This window comes from Musca domestica, unplaced genomic scaffold (assembly GCF_030504385.1).
Source record: "Musca domestica strain aabys unplaced genomic scaffold, Musca_domestica.polishedcontigs.V.1.1 61, whole genome shotgun sequence".
Classification (NCBI taxonomy): domain Eukaryota; kingdom Metazoa; phylum Arthropoda; class Insecta; order Diptera; family Muscidae; genus Musca; species Musca domestica.
This window is the reverse complement of record NW_026712367.1, coordinates 3,299,452-3,317,575: the sequence shown is the minus strand read 5'-3', so window position 1 is coordinate 3,317,575 and position 18,124 is coordinate 3,299,452. Positions and strand designations below refer to the sequence as shown.

The 18,124-nt window shown below is 30.7% G+C and overlaps 1 protein-coding gene across 1 annotated transcript in view; it reads right to left on the bottom strand.

Annotated features, from left to right (window-relative positions):
- LOC101896421 (ATP-binding cassette sub-family G member 1) overlaps window positions 1–18,124 on the bottom strand; it is a 32,765-nt gene that overhangs the window by 7,341 nt on the left and 7,300 nt on the right. The window contains exon 2 of the mRNA XM_059129499.1: window positions 8,207–8,777. Within this exon, the coding sequence (XP_058985482.1) occupies window positions 8,207–8,288 (82 nt within the window). The 5' untranslated portion in view covers window positions 8,289–8,777. The remainder of the gene's footprint in view (window positions 1–8,206; window positions 8,778–18,124) is intronic.

Below are 18,124 nucleotides of genomic sequence, written 5' to 3'. Positions count from 1 at the left end.
TTCCACAGATGAACAGACTCACGGACATCTCTAAATCGACATAGAATTTAATGCTGATCCATAATATATATACTTTATGGGATCTAAAATGTACATTTTGAGGTGTTACAAACGAAATGACAAACTTTACCATTTTAGGTCTTTGAAGAAAGTAGTTTTAGGTTGACTTAGATCGAATTTGGCCCTACACTCCTTTGTTCTTTTCCGAAGAACTCAGCCGTTGTCTAAGCCAGCCAAAAAAGCGTTTTACGTAATCTCACCTTCACTTTGTTTTGTTATTGCATGTTTATTTCTTCCTGACGACAATATACAATATTTCTGATACAATCACATCTTTTCAGGAAATGCTTTTATTTCACGCAAAAACAAAAATATTATTTTTTTTATTTTGAAAAAATATAATTTTTTATTTCAAAGTTCACATTTGACACTTTGGACCAACAATGCATTGTCATCATGAAACACGGGAAGAACTATATAATCAACTATTCATCGTTGCGATGAACATAATTTTTTTTTTTTTTTAATTTCTGTTAAAAGGAAAAAGCTATTAAAACTTTTCCCCGACTTATCAACGTTAATAAGGCAAATAATTTACTTTTTCCTCAATCATATTAATTTCATGAGTCCATTGTTTTATTTCATCAAGATGCGGTAATTAATTATTGCAAACAAAATGTTAAAACAAACACATGTGTTAAAATCAGCAGGCCAGCAAGCAAGCAAACACCATACAAAGAAAAAACCTGACCCTGCCTTAATGAAATATTATTCATCGGCATTCGTTTGATTTATATATCTTTCTATATGAATGCATTTCAACTAGAAATATTATATGAATATGTTAATTTCAAATGCAAATGAAATATACATTATGAAATGCGAAATTAAGGAAGACAATTATTTAGAAAAAAAAAAAACAAAAAAGACTATAAAATATGCAGACATTATAATTGCCATACTTGATTGATTGGCAACCCTACGAAAATTATTATTGAGAGATAATTAGAATGACATTTCCAATCTCCACCCAAAAAAATAATTAACGGTATATTTTGCTAAATTGCCATATACCAAGCATGTTATCGATGAAAGTAACCGACGGTTTACACAAGACCAATTCTATGAAAATGAAAACAGTTTAACTCATGGCAAAATTAAGGAAGTAATCTCCGTTGCCAAGTCGCCTTTTGCCTTTTTATACCCTCCACCATAGTATGGAGCATGGTAGAAGAATATAGGTAGACGCATCGACACAGCTGCTAGAACAATGAACTGTCAACGAATTTTGGAATTGAAAATGTTGAATGAAAAATTATTTAAATTTGTAAAAACTGTTGAAAAACGCGTATTATAGTAACCTCCGAGTAGCGTCGTATAAGAAAACATATAAAAATCTACTTATATTTGAAAAGACATTTAAAATTTTTTGACATATTAATGTTCCCAAGCGTTGGTTTATCGACCTGTATTCTTCTACCATGGTATGGAGGGTATATTAAGTTTGTCATCGCGTTTGTAACACCTCGAAATATGCATTTTAAACCCCACAAGGTATATATTTTCTTGATCAGAATAAAATTCTATGTCGATTTAGCGATGTTCGTCCGTCTGAGGAATTCACTCTAGCTTCAGAACGAAATGAATTATGTCTTCAGGACTTTTGGTATTGAAAATGAGTCATATAGGTCCACGTCTTCGTTTCACCTCCATATAATGGAATCTGCCTATTTTCAGTATTTTGGTGATTTAAGCGACATTTTTCACCGGATTTTTTTTTAATTTGGTATTTGAAGTTCGTAATGGATAGTACAGCCTATGACATAAAGTTATCCGTGCAGGTCCATGCCTTCCTATAACCCCCATATACCTTCCTATTTTCGGTATTTTCGTGATTTAAGCGACATTATTCACCGGAATTGTTTCAACTTTGGTATTTGAAGTTAGTAATAGATGCCACAGCCTATGACAGAAAATTATCTTTGCAGGTCCATGTCTTCGTATAGTCCCCATATAATGGTACCACCCGACATTCGGTATTTTGTTGAATTTAGTGATATTATTCGCCGGAATTGTTTCAAATTTGGTATTTGGAGTTCGTAATAGATGCTACAGCCTAAGACAGAAAACTGTCTGTGCATGTCCAAGTCTTCGTATAGCCCCCCATATAATGGCACCTCCCTATATTCGGTATTTTGATGATGTTATCTACAATATTCACCGGAATTGCTTCAAATTTGGTATTTGAAGTTCGTAATGGATACTACAACCTACGAAAGAAAATTGTCTGTGCAGGTCACTGTCTTCGTACAGCCTCCATATAATGGTACCTCCCTATATTCGGTATTTTAATGATTTTGTCGACATTATTCACCGGAATTATTCCAAATTTGTTATTTGAAGTTCGTAATGGATACTACAGCCTATGACAGAAAGTTGTCTCTACAGACCTACGTTATGGTATAGCCCCTATATAATTGTACCTCCCTATTTTCGGTATTTTCATGATCTTAGCTACATTTTCATCGAATATTTTTTTTTGTCAAAATTCGCATTTGAATGTTGTAATGGCTTATAACAAAAGTTGCCTATGCAAGTCCACGTCGTCCTATAGACCCTAATATAAGGGCAACATTCGGTATTTTTAAGATTTTAACAGAATTTTTAACGAGTTTTATTTTTTTGAAAATTGCCATAATTTGTTCCAAATTGTGGAGGGTATTCAAAGACTAACTTGTAAATTTCGAAAATGATGCGACTTCCTATATTGTTCTAAAATGGTACTAACAATTCAAATACAAATTTCATCCATTTTTTCGTAATTTATATTTTTTATTTTATTTGTTAATTTATTATTTTTTCAAATAAAGTTTTCATCAATTTTTCGTATTTTTTTATTTATTTATTAATTTTTATTTTATTTATTAATTTTTATTTTATTTATTTTTTTGAGAAACATTCTCATAGCTCTTTAGAAATCATTTTTGTATTTTTTATTTATTTAATATATATTTATTTTATTTATTAATTTATTATTTTTTTTTCAAATAAAGTTTTCATAAATTTTTCGTAATTTTTTTATTTATTTTTTTTACTTTATTTATTTATTTTTATTTTATTTATTTATTTTTATTCTATTTATTTATTTTTATTTTATTTATTTTTATTTTATTTATTTTTTTGAGAAACATTCTTATAACTCTTTAAAAAACATTTTTTAATTACATTATAACGATCACAATAATCTCCTATCAGTCCTGTGTAAACCATGCTTAAGCAATAACATTGAATTGGAATAACAGAACATATATTTTTCGTAGAAAAGAGAAATAGAGAATTTAACGGACATCATTCTATTTATGTTTATACATGCATACATGTCGGCCTCTCAAACGGGATAGAGAGGGAGAGCATAAGTAAACAAATGCATGGGAATTAGGAGAGGAAGAAATAGGAAACGCAATTGTCAATATATTGACAATAAATATATTTATTCACCTACTTCTCGCATAGCCATTAAACACCGTTTACACAATCAAATATTCTCATAGCCGTTAAACACCGAAACCGAAAATGTTCTCAAATGGCAATGCTCAATTATAAAATAGTAACGAATTTTTACAGCCAATAATGTCAAATGACCATTAATACATTTCAAATGTAAATGTTTGCAATATTTATCTTTATGTGAATTAGAAGTTTTCTAGAAGCTTCCATGGCGGTGTGCCCATGCCAAACGGCCGACCGACCACCTGCTAACTGGATGATGATGTTGTTGTTGGTTGGTTTGTTTTGATCATGCCTTTAAGTGGTTAGTGGATGGATTTGAGCGCACACACACACTTTTTTCTCATGACGCTGGTTATTGCCTAAATTTTTTGCCATTATATTTTCGAATGTTGTGGAAGAAACAAGTTTCATTTTTTTCTAATTGAAAAAAGCAACCAAGAAACGCAATGCTACAACAACAACAACAAAGTTCAAGTAGAATGTTGAAATTTGTTTTGGTATTTTTTGTTGTTTTTTTTTTCTTTAAAATTGTTAATATTATGTTGGTCGATTGGTCAATAGTTGGTTGGGTAGTTAGTTAGTTAGCAGAATTATTTTGACATTTGGAAGTGGATATATTTTTGGTTTATTTTTGTGCCAACATTGGCAAATAGGTAATTGTTGTGTTACTAGAAAAATTAAAATAATAAAATAACAATTACACTTTACATTGTTGTAAATGGGTATTCCTCCAATAACAACAGCATTATAACTTGGATGAGCCATTTAATATTTTTTTGTTTTTTTTTTAATTTTATAATTACCTATAATTTTTGCCATATCTGTTTTTTATTACTAAAAATTTCAAGTTTTTAATTTTAAACAATGCCTTGTTGAAAATCTTAATTATTAAAGGGAATCTTACAGAAATTACAGCAGGTTTAATTGGTTGCTTGCACATCCCATAATCTCAGTCAAATAAAGTTTGCAATCGAAACCCTTGCCACTTGGGCAACAAACAATTGTTGAGCAGTCATGCTCTGATCTGCTTTGCTTTGGCGGAAGATTAATTAACCTTTTTTCAGCCAGCCAGTTAGACACTCAGTCTGTAACATTGAGCTGTCGGTATTATTGTGGGTTATGTTTAAACGGATGAATGAATGAACTGAGTTTAACCCTGCAACTGCCACTTCAATTAATTGTGAAAATCACAAGCCGTAACAACATCACTACACTTCACGACATGATCACCACCAGCAATACTCTGTGAGGGGTGGGGGAAGGGGTTTGTATTGTCATGAATTCATTCATGTAATCATGCTCTGTCCGCCAGTCATTCATTCGTTTAATGGCAGCTATTAGTTGCTGCTGCTTTAAATCTCTTCCCTGCAAATTGACTTCAATTGAATTGCAGGAAAACAACCAAAACCAAAGAAAAAAAAAACAACAAACCGTTTTTTTTTTGTTTTGGAATTTTAAGTGATGTTATTTTTAACACCCGTATATAAAATATGAGAAACGTGGCCAGATTTTTTTTTAATTTTTCTGTTCATTCACATCTCACGCGTAAGCTCCTGTCACAAATTTGTTCCCTATAAACGAGGTAAAGGTAAGTAGATGCAAATGCCAATACTCTCATTTTACCTTTAGCAAATGATGTCAATTTGTTGGTTGATTTCGAAAATAACAATTACTTAATATAAAGCTAAAAATAGATACAGTAGACCAGGCACATAAGCACATTCTATATAAGAAAATAAAAAAAAATAAAAAAACTGGTGTAAAAAACATTTTTCAAAACACTGAAACTAGTTTTATATAAATATAAAATATATTTACGTGAGAAAATATATTTATGTGACGCCCTTATAGGACGTCATTCATTCATTTTTTACAAATTTAAATATTTTTCATTCAACATTTTAAATTCCAAAATTAGTTCGACAGTTTATTGTCCCAGCAGCTAAGTCGATATGTTACTGTATGCTGCTTGGGTGTTTTATTAACTCGTGTGAACTTCCCTAATAATTGCCCCTTGTCAACGAGATTGAAGTAAGATAACGGAAATGCAATAAGAATACATTTAAGTATAGGGGAGGAAAACAGAGAGAGAGAGAAAAATACATCCTTCTACTCCCTTTATTTTGTTGGAGTTAAGCGTTGACAGTTGTTTGTTTTTGTGAGAAAAACGTATAATGGACTCTCATCAATTTCCGCTTTGGATAGGGATCACTAGATCGATTAGCAAAGTAGTTTATATACATGTTTGTCAGTTGCGCGACACTACATCCGAATGACGTCGCATAAGAAAACATGTAAAAATCTGTTTATTTTTAAATAAACTTTTAAAATAAATTGACATATTAATGTTTCCAAGCATTAATGCATCTACGTGTATTTTTCTACCATGGTTTTATATGAGGGGAAGATTTAAAAAAACATGTTCTGTTCGTCGAACCTCTATTTATGTTGTATTCCGCTATTTTATTAACTCGTGTGAACTCTCCTAATAATTTCCCCTTGTAAACGAGATCGAAGTAAGACAACGAAAATGTAATTAGGATATCATTTACTGTAGGGGAGGCGAAAATACATCATTCAACTCGCGTTTTTTCGTTGGAGTTAAGCTTTGACTGTTGTTTTTTTTTTTGTGAGAAAGACGTATAATAGGCTCTCATCAATTTCCGCTTTGGATAGGGATCACTAGATCGATTAGCAAAGTAGTTTAGATACATGTTTTTCAGTTGCGCAGCACAAACTACGAGTAATGTCGTATAAGAAAACTTATAAAAATTAGATTTTTTTGGAAAACCGTTTAAAACAATTTGGGCATATCCATGTTCCCAAGCATTGGTGCATCCACCTGTATTCTTCTCCATTTTATTACATGAGGGGAAGATTAAAAAAAAAACATGTTCTGTTCGCCGCTTTGAATTGGGATCACTAGATCGATTCCCAAAGTAATGTATACACATGTTTGCCAATTGTCCGGCACATATAATAGTATAAGAGGATAGAGAGAGAGACAAAGAGAGAAGGGAAAAGAAAAAAGAAAAAGTCTCGTTTTTCACTTGGTTGAGCTTTGACTGTTTTTTTGTTGTGAGAAAACTATGTTATAATGAACTCTCATCAATTTACGCTTTAAATAGGGATAACTAGATCGTAGCGTAGCCCGACATCAGAAGAAAACCGCATCATCAGCAGAAATGGTTCGAAAAGTAAAGAAGCGACTTGATCGAAACCCGCCTCGCAGTGGTCGAAAAATGACTCGTGAGCTGAACATATCGCAATATTCTATTCGGCATATATTAAAAAATGAGCTTGTGGTAAAGCCATTGAAATTCCAAAAAGTGCAAGAATTTCCACCGCACCAGAAAGAAAATAGACTCAAAAGAGCTAATGAGTTGCTTCGCTTGGCCGAAAGTGGGGAACTGCCGAATTTGGTTTGGTGGTCTCCGGTGAGAAAACATTCGTTGTCCAGAAATTTGTAAACAAACAAAATGATCGTGTTTACTTGCCAAGGAGGTCTGCTGAAAATATGCACCTTCGGTTGGCCACCATAACAGCCGAAGGTAGCTCTCCACTCGTATTAATCGACCGTGGCATCTTGGACATTCCAACAGGCCCCAGCATCGCATCGCACTCAGCACGTGCCACCCAAGAGTGGTTACAAAATGATGTTCCTCGCTTTATTTCCAGCGCACAATGACCACCAAAATCTCCGGATACCAATCCGTTGGACTATTGTGTCTGAAAAATACCAAAGTGTCATCACCTTTAGCAGGCGCTTCGCCGGAAATGGGCCAAAAAACCGCAGAGCAACATTCGGGCAGCGTGTGATGGCCGTTTGAAGGCCATAATTCGTACCAAAGGTGACAAAATCGAACAAATCTGAACTTATTCTAAAATTTGATGCTATTTCCGCCAATTTTTGCTTTCATTCAATAGAATTAAAAAATGTAAAAATTATGGCGCAACAAAGTCTTGTTCCAGTTTTTTTTTTATCTCACCCTGTATAGTTTCTTTTTCATAGGGATTTCTAGTATCATAAATAAAGTAGGATATACACTATCGAGTTAATTATGAAATCGAATTACATGTGAATTTGTGAACGAATCGAAAAAACTTTTAATAGGGATCACCAGGCCGATTTACTGAGCTTATTAATATTTTTTTTTTCAATTTTAGTAAATTCCTGCCGACTGAGGAAATATTCAGCTACTTTTCTAAAGAAGAACGCGAAGTCCGGCATCTTTTTTTCCATAGGAATCCCTAGTGGCATAACTAAAGTGGGGTATACACTATCGAAACTATTGTGAAATGGAATTACTTGGAATTACTTCCAAATTTTTTTAATAGGGATCACTAGGCCGATATACAAAGAAGTTTACTGAGCTTTGAGCAGGCTTACAAATCAGCTGTAGGTATAAACTTTTTGATATATTGAGGCTGTCTACTGACTAAAGACATATTCAGCGGGTTTTCTAAAGAAAAAAACACAAAATCCGGAGTTTTCTCATAGAAAACTATATTAAGCTACTTGAAACTGACAAAGTGCGGAATTAAAATTTTTAAAAAAATGTATGTCTAAAAATCTGTTGTATGTTTAGATATTTTTTATAAAAATTATTTTTTAGGAAACTATCTTCGTTCCTCCCTATTAAATAAGGTGCGTCATAAAATGTTCTTGGGAACAAGAAAAAAAAACAAAACTTACCAAAGTTTTTCTTTTGTGTTACGGTATAGTAGACGTCCTGAAACTCAACATCTTTTGTTTGATTCAACGATGTCAATTCCATGGCGATGATAAGGAGGATGGTTGGTTGGTGTGGTGTGGTGTTGGATGATGACAAAGGGTATTAAATACCTGGCAAAAGCAACGATTGGCAAGAAAAGAAGTCTTTTTTGGTTTTTTTTTTTTTTTTTTTGTTATGAAGATCTAAATATAGAAATGCCACGGGATATTGTTTCTTGTTCTTGTTTCACTTCCAGAAATCATATGGGCTTTACGAAAAATAAACCAAGTGTTGAGAGATTTATTCCTCCTTTTGTTGTTGTATTTATTTCGATAATATCTCGAATTACTTTACGCTTCAGATGCAACGACGTGTCTGTGGCATTAAAATGCTTCATTAAAATCTGGACAACAATTTTGAGCAGCTAGGCGTGCAATATTGACATAGGCGTTAACAATAATAATTTTATTCAGCGCTAATTGTAGTTTGTTGTTTTTTTTTTTTTTTTGTAATAAACGCCAACACCATTAACTGACCACAACAACAACAACTCTGAAAAGAATAAAAAAAAATATATGTTGATTTTATATTATTATTATTTTTATTGGTATGGTAATGAACATTTAAATAAGGCAATTTTATCTCGACAAGTATGAATAATTCTAAACAGATGACGTGCCTAGGAGAAAGTCCAGTAAGCCAATTTGCTTTGGTGATTTTATTTCGATCAAACCTACTTGAATAAATGACAAAAAAAAAATTGATCAACATATTTTATTAGTATTTAAAACTAATAAAAAAATTTGATTATTTTTTTATTTTATTTATTAATTTGATTTATTATTGTTATTTTTACAGTCAGGGCAAACATATATATTAATAACATGGAATACAATTGCCTTTTTCGAAATGAAATGAGGCTGAAAATGAAATATTGTTTAAAGGAATTGTAACTAGAAGTAATTAATCGTGAGACCAAGGTGGACCTTGTAATAGAGAAAATCAACATTTCAAATTTAAATAAATGATGTAATACAATTTTTTCAGTGTAGTCAATAGACACATGCGACAAATGACACTAGCCACTTAATTTTGCCATGATTATTATTGTTTATATTAATAATATGATTATTATCATGATAAATATTACTTTTATTAATATTATTTAGTTAATTATTAATTATTGTCTTATTTAAATTAATTGTTTGAAGGATATACGCTTAGAAAGGAGGAAATATTAAAAGAAATAGAAGGTTTCCCTTATCGACCTATGAATCCCTAGTGAAAACAGAAATTAAAGAGTGTTAACTAAACTCTATTTCAGTATGACATTAAAAAAAACGAAATGACTATCAGACGATATGTTTTTTTTTTAACAAATACTTTACTTTACTCAAATACTTTGAAGCTAAAAATACAATATTGTTTAAAGGAATTGTAAATGGAAGTAATAAATTGCGAGAACAAGGTGGACCTTGTAATAGAGAAAATGAACATTTCAGATTAAAATAAATTATGATCTGATACGATTTTTTTATAATATGGTTATTATCATGATAATTATTACTTTTATTAATGTTACTTATTTAATTATTAATTATTGTCTTATGTAAATTAGTTGTTTGAAGGACATCTTCTTAGAAAGGAGGAAATATTAAAAGAAATCGAAAGTTTCCCTTATCGACCTATAAATCCCTGGTAAAAGCAGAAATTAATGAGAGTTAACTAAACTCTCTATCAATATGACATTAAAAGCTACGAAATGAACCCAGCTAAAGGCACTATCAGACGATATGTTTTCTTTTAACAAATGTAATGTCAAATATTCTGAGGCTAAAAATACAATATTGTTTAAAGGAATTCTAAATGGAAATAATAAATCGACAACAATGTGGACCATTTAATAGAGTAAATGAATATTTTACATTTAAATAAATGGTGATCTGATACATTTTTTTATTGAATTGTTGTCAATAGACACATGCCACAAATGACACTAGCCACTTAATTTTGCCATGATTATTATTGTTTATATTAATAATATGATTATTATCATGATAGTTATTACTTTTATTAATATTATTTATTTAATTATAAATTATTGTCTCATTTAAATTAGTTTGAAGGATATACGCTGTGAAAGGAGGAAATATTAAAAGAAATAAAAGGTTTCCCTTATCGACCTATGCATCCCTAAAAAACAGAAAATAATTTTTCAATTAAAATTTTTGAATGAAAAATTTTTCATATTTTGTAAAACTTGTTAAAAATACATATTTTAACAACCTTCGATTGGCGTCGTATAGGAAAGCATATACAATACTACTTATTTTTTAGTGAATTTCTGTTAATAGGCACATGCGACAAATGACACTAGCCACCTAATTTTGCCATGATTATTATTGTTTATATTAATAATATGATTATTGTCATGATAAATATTACTTTTATTAATATTATTTAGTTAATTATTAATTATTGTCTTATTTAAATTAGTTGTTTGAAGGATAAATGCTTCGAAAGGAGGAAATATTAAGAGAAATGGAAGGTCTCCCTTATCGACCTATGAATCCCTAGTAAAAACAGAAATTAAAGAGTGTTAACTAAACTCTCAATCAATATGACATTAAAAACTACGAAATGAACCCAGCTTAAGGATCTATTAGACGATATGTTTTTTAACAAAAGTAATGTCAAATATTCTGAGGTTAAAAATACAATATTGTTTAAAGGAATTCTAAATGGAAGTAATAAATTGTGGACCTTGTAATAGAGAAAATGAAAATTTTAGATTTAAATAAATGGTGATCTGATATTGTCCTATTTAAATTAGTTGTTTGAAGGATATACGCTTAGAAAGGAGGAAATATTAAAAGAAATAGAAGGTTTCCCTTATCGACCTATGAATCCCTAATAAAAAAAGAGAAATTAAAGAGTGTTAACTAAACTCTCTTTCAATATGACATTAAAAGCTACGAAATGAACCCAGCTAAAGGCACTATCAGACGATATGTTTTTCTTTTTAACAAATATAATGTCAAATATTCTGAGACTAAAAATACAATATTGTTTAAAGGAATTGTAACTGGAAGTAATAAATTTCGACAACAAGGTGGACCTTGTAATAGAGGAAATGAACATTTAAAATTTATGTAAATGGTTATCTGATACGATTTTTTTAGTGATTTTTCGTCAATAGGCACATGCGACAAATGACACTAGCCACTTAATTTTGCATTGATTATTATTATTTATATTAATAATATGATTATTATCATGATAATTATTACATCTATTAATGTTACTCATTTAATTATTAATTATTTATTTAAATTAATTGTTTGAAGGATATACGCTTAGAAAGGAGGAAATATTAAGAGAAATAGAAGGTTTCCTTTATCGACCTATGAATCCCTAGTAAAAAGAGATATTAATGAGTGTAAACTAAACTCTCTACCAGTATTACATTAAAAGCTGAGAACACACAATACGCTTTATTGGCTAACTTAAGTCATCGGCTGGTTTCTTCGCAGAGAAACAAATGAGTTTTAGGTTGACTTAGTTCGATTTTGGCACTACCATAGTACCACCACCACCATAGTATGGAGGGTATATTAAGTTTGCCATTCCGTTTGTAATACCTCGAAATATACATTTTAGTCCTCGCCAAATATATATATTCTTGATCAGCATAAAATTCTATGTCAATTTAGCAATGTCCGTCCGTCTGTGAAAATCACTCTAGCATCCGAACGAATTGAAGTAGATTGATAAAATTTTACTCAAATGTATATTATGTCTGCAGGACTTTTGGTATTGAAAATGGGTCATGTAGGTCCACGTTTTGGTATAGCTCCCATATAACGGTACCTCCCGATATTCTGCACATTGTTAATTTTAGCGACATTATTCACCTGAATTCTTTCAAATTTGGTATTTGATATTGGTAGTGAATACTACAGCCAATGACAGAAAATTGTCTGTGCAGGTCCACGTCTTCGTATAGCCCTCATATAACTGTACCTCCCGATATTCTGTACTTTGTTGATTTTAGCTACATTATTCATAGAAATTCTTTCCAATTTGGTATTTGATGTTGGTAGTGGATACTACAGCCTATGACAGAAAATTGTTTGGGCAGGTCCACGTCTTCGTATAGCCCTCAAATAACTTTACCTCCCGATATTCGGTATTTTGATGATTTTAGCTACATTATTCACCGATCTTTTTTTAAGTTTTGCATTTGAATATTGGAATGGCTTATGACAAAAGTTACCTATGCAGGTCCATGTCGTCGTATAGACCCTAAAGTAACAGCTGCATTCGTTATTCTTAAGATTTTAAGAGAATTTTTAACGGATTTTATTGTTTTTGAAAATTGCCAAATTCGTTCCAAATCGTGGAGGGTATTCAAAGTTCGGCCCGGCCGAACTTACAGCCTTTTTACTGTTTGTTTTTTTTTTTTTTTTCGAAGAAGCCAGCAGAAGATTTAAGAGAGTCAAAAAGCGTTTTATTTATTCTCACCTTTAGAAGTGGCCCTGCCAAAGGCTCTATCAGACGATATGTTTTGAAACATATGTAATGTCAAATTTTCCATATGTAGAATTTTGCACATATTGTGTGATACATGACCGACATTTCAGTTGTGAAATACATGAGTAAAGTGAATATGTACTTTTTCGATCACAGCGGGCCCTATTTTTATCCGGAAAAATAATATAATCAAAGGCAGCGAACGAAACGATTAACGAATCCCTCTCACGAAGACACAAACTTTTAAAATTTTTTCAATCGTTTTGTACTCCAAACAAAACAAAACCACAAACGTTTCAATGCCTGAAGTAGACAAACAATGCGATTGCCTCAATGTACTTCGGCAGTGAGTTGCCGAGCTGTATCGTTTGCGAAACAATCGCCGGGAAACGTTTGCATCGGTTTTGTTCCGTTTCGTGCTTCGAGAAAATACGGAACGAAACGATTGCAAACGTTTCCAATAGTTTGTTTTCGTTTGTTTTGTTTGTTTTTTGTTTTTTGTTATGCGATAGCATGGTAGAAGAATATACGTAGTTGCATCGACACAACTGTTGGGACAATGAACTGTCAAACTAGTTTTTGAATAAAAAATTTTGAATGAAAAATGATTCAAATTTTTAAAACTTGTTTAAAAATGCTTATTATAACAACCTCAGATTGGCGCCGCATGAGAAAACATATAGAAATCTACTTATTTTTTGAAAAATATTTTAAAATATTTGACATATCAATAATCCCAAGTGTTGATGCGCCTACCTGTATCATTTTATCATGGTGTGTACCCAACTTAAAACATCGAACTAGAAATCCCTTGTTTGTAACTCTAATTTCTGAATGTCCGTTTTGTAAAGAATGAGAGACATTTTTCCCAGAGATGGGATATTCAAATTATCATTAATTGGCGACTTTAATGAAATCTACTTATTTTTTAAAAAACATTTTAAAATATTCGACATATCAATGTCCCCAAGTGTTGATACATCAATTTGTATTCTTTTGCCATGTGTGTACCCAACTTAAAACATCGAACTAGAAATCCCTTGGTTGTAAAGCTAATTGCTGAATGTCCGTTTTGTAAAGAATGAGAGACATTTTTCCCAGAGATGGGAAATTCGAATTATCATTAATTGGCAGACCTTAATGAACACTATTTTATAACGACTTATTTTTTGTAATTTTCCTCAAAAAGATCCTTTGCGAAGATTTTTCTCATAGGAAAGTTGCTGAGAGTCTTTAATATTGACTAAATATTGACTAAATATTGATATAAATAAAATTGCGTTTCATGCAGGGTTTAGCAATAAATCACCCAATCTCTCTCTCTCTCTCTCACTACCTTAACGTTGACCTCCAACTGTCCGTAACCAAATTAACCACTTTATGTGGTCAGACAATAATTGAGGAAAAGAAAACAAACAAAAACAGTAAAAAACGCATTAGCTAACCAAAGAATTTTGCCAAAAGAAAGAAACGCTCAAAACAAAACAGAAAAAAATCGATAGTATTTTAGAATTTCGGTTTTTGTTGTTGTTTTGCCCAGGTGAGGTCTTCCCCCATAATTTACCGGTTTTTTGTGTTGTTGGTGTTCACATTAATTCTACTCGGTCATTAAAATGTTATGATCAATCAAGCCGTCAGCTAACATAATCAAATAAACAATAATTAATAATGAATAATAATAAAAATAGAAATAGAAATTCCTATCGAATTATTGAAATGGAAAGTTGAATTGAAATTGACAACGAAATTAATTCAATCATTCTGCTGGGATTTCGGCATTTTAAGAATTTCTGAAAAAAATTTCAGACATGTCGAGTCATCAAATAAATGCATTAAATGTCGCTCCGCAAATGACGTATGCGATTCCGCATCTTTCAATCTACTGTCAACTTACTGTTTCTTTTTTGCGAACATTCAAATTTTTTGGGATTTCATTTAATAATTTAGTAATAATTGGGAAAAAAATGTCCCAGTGAATTTAAGTTGTCAATTCCAGTGCATAAACGTCAAATATTATTTACCCTACAAAAAGCTCTGATGTGAACATATTATTAGTTGAATTATATAATAATAAAGTACGAGCCTTATTATAGATATACGTAACGTTTTAGGTAATATTGTTTGCACTTAAGTCTTTAATACCTAATTAACATTGTACTGTGAAGCGTTTTCTATGGGCAATTAGAAAATATTAAATGTACTTATTAAATGAACTGGAGCCAGAAGCCATCACATTTGTAATAATAATTACTGTGTTTAGAAACATGCTTGAGTTTTCAATAGCTATATAAAATATTGAAGTTAAATTATAAATTTTGTCGCGGTGTATAATCACATAATACACAAATGTTTGACATTAACCAGGTTTACACAGGGTTTTACTTTTATCACAATTTTTCCCTTGGGCATATCTTTGGCAGTAGCTAATGTATTAAGAAGATTAAATATGATTTTGGAGCATTGATATCAGATATTGAAGCCTGCAAAAAATCATAAATGCAGCCTAGCAAGTTTACGAGATATCGCCAAATTAATAGATATACCCAAATCTGCAAAAAAATTGTCCCCTTTTTCGTTATCATTTTCCGAAGGCCATAACTTCTAAAATAATTGATGTACCTAGGTAAAATTACACGATATTGAAAGAAGAATATCATATCTAAAATATTTGAAAGTTTTACTAAAATAACTGAACAAACACTAAAGATAGGAACATTTGATTAGTTATATCCAATTTTATAAAACTTTTCATATTTTTGGTCATCTGTTTTTCAAGGACGATAAATTTTGAAAAAATTAAGATATAACCAAAAAATAAAAAGATTTCTTAAGAGGAATATCATATCTGACGTTTCTCTAAGTTATATTGATATATCTCAAAAAATACCTGAGATATACGCAATAAATTACATGCGCCTAATTTGTCATAAAAAATATTTTTTCTTGTCAACATTTTCCGATGGCCAGAACTTGGCAATTATTTTACGGATTTTAATAAAACGCCACAATTAAGAAAGTAGATTATCGTAGCCGTTACTTCCTAAAATTTTGGTGACATACATAATCCAATACCTGAGATATGGCCAAAACGTTTCAGGTGCCCGGTTTTGCAATTTATCAAAAAAATTTCAAATTTATTTTCTAAAAGCTATATATTGTATACTATTTGAAGGGATCTTATAAAAATTAGTTGGACTTTAAGGAGGGAAATCTTATCTGAAATTACCATGAGATATAGTAACAAATTTGAACAAATATCAAAGTTATAGCAAAAAAATATGTTGGCATATAAACATATATTATTATTGATATTTTGTTTATATTTCTTTCAGAGATTTTCAGGTCCAATGTCCCTTAAAATTTTCAAATATCTTAAAACATTACTCAGTTTTAAAAGAAGGCCTACTTCTTTCAGCTACTTTTACATATCTGACCAAATAACCGAGATAATTTAATTTATAAAAACGTTTAATATTTCATGTGGCCATATTCCACAGACCATAACTTTGGAAATATATAACGTATTGCCATGAATTAAACATATTTTGAAAGCATAAGGTCTTATTCAATACAAATATGAGTTACATTAACATATCTAACCATATTATGGAGATATCGACAAAAATATATCAGTTACCAGTTTTTCAGACATGTATGCTTTTTTTAGGTATCATTATCCCGAGACCATAACATTCCATTAAATGAACATATCCTTATAAAAACAATTTATTTGGAAAGAAGGACGCCCTATCTACCAAATCAATAAGTTTTAATTACATATCTAACCTAATGTTCGAGATATCCGAAAAATATTCAGGTACTTAATTTATTTCAATTTCAAACTTTTTCCCATCATTTTTTTCGGGAAGCCATTGCTTATGAAATAGTTAATATATTTTGATAAAACTACTTAATTATTAATGGAAACTGTCATTTCTGACATTTCTATAAATATCACTCGTCTACCTAACCAAATACCCGAGATATCAGTAAAGTTTACATGTAACCAGTTTTTATTTTTGGGCATCATCTTCTGGAGACCATAACTTTCGAATAGATTGACATATCTAAACAAAATGGCATAATTTTGAAAGAAGAATAGCAGATATGCTACTTCGGTAAGTTATATTGACATATCTAAATATGTACCAGAGATATCAGTAAAAGTTTACATGTACCCAGTTTTTTCTGAGATTGTTTTATATTTTTGGGCATCTGATTTTGGAGACCACATTTTTTGAAAACATTGACATATCCAAACAATGTGAATTGATTCTGAAAGAGAAATATCTTTTAAGATATTTTAGAAAGTTAAATTGACATATTTCACCAAGTACCCAAGATATAGCCAAAAATCCATTGGTGCTTAAATTTTCAAAAATCTTAAAGAAAAGTCATTTTTATATTCAACAACACAGAACTTCGGAACTGATTGGAGTATCTAACTGAAATCAGCTGGTATTAAAAGAAGATATTGTTATTTTCAAATAAAAAAAGTTTAGAGAGCAAGACAATTCAAATACCTGAGATATAGGAAAAAAGTTCCAAGTGCCTATTTTTGTCAAATGTTGAATATTTTGTGCATCATTTTGTAAAGCTCATATATTTTGAGATAAAAAAACATATCTCATCAAAATTAATTGATTTTGAAAGATGATTACAATATCTAAGATTTCTATAAGTTTCATGGTCATATCTCAGCAAATACCCAAGTTATAGCCAAAAGTTTGGTAGTGTTTTAATTTTTTATATAATTTTCTGCTTCTTGTCCTTGGAGTCTCTGACCTCTAACTTTGGAAATAGTTAATGTATCTCACTAAATTAGGCCAATATTTAAGGTGGATTATCATATCTCATGTTTCTATAGGTTACATTAAGATATCTCATCAAATACTCAAGATATCTCCAAAATATTCCAAGTGCTCAGTTTTTTAAAATTGTAAATAATTTTCAGCATAATTTTTCAAAGACCATACTTTTGAAAATATTGAAGCTTTCGAATAAAATCGACTGATTTTGAAAGGAGAACATTTAACGCAACACTTCTATGAGTATAATGATCATATCTCATCAAATACCCAAGATATAGCCAAAAGTTTAGAAGTGTTTTTATTTTTTAAATTGTTTACTGCTTCTTGTCCTTGGAGTCTCTGACCTATAACTTTGGAAATAGTTGATGTATCTCACTAAATTATGACAATAATTAAGGGGGATCATCATATCTCATATTTCTATAGGTTACATTCAGATATCTCCTCAAATAACCAAGGTATCTCTAAAAAATTCAAAGTGCTCAATTTTTTAAAATTGTAAATAATTTTCAGCATAATTTTTCAAAGACCATAACTTTTGAAAATATTGATGCT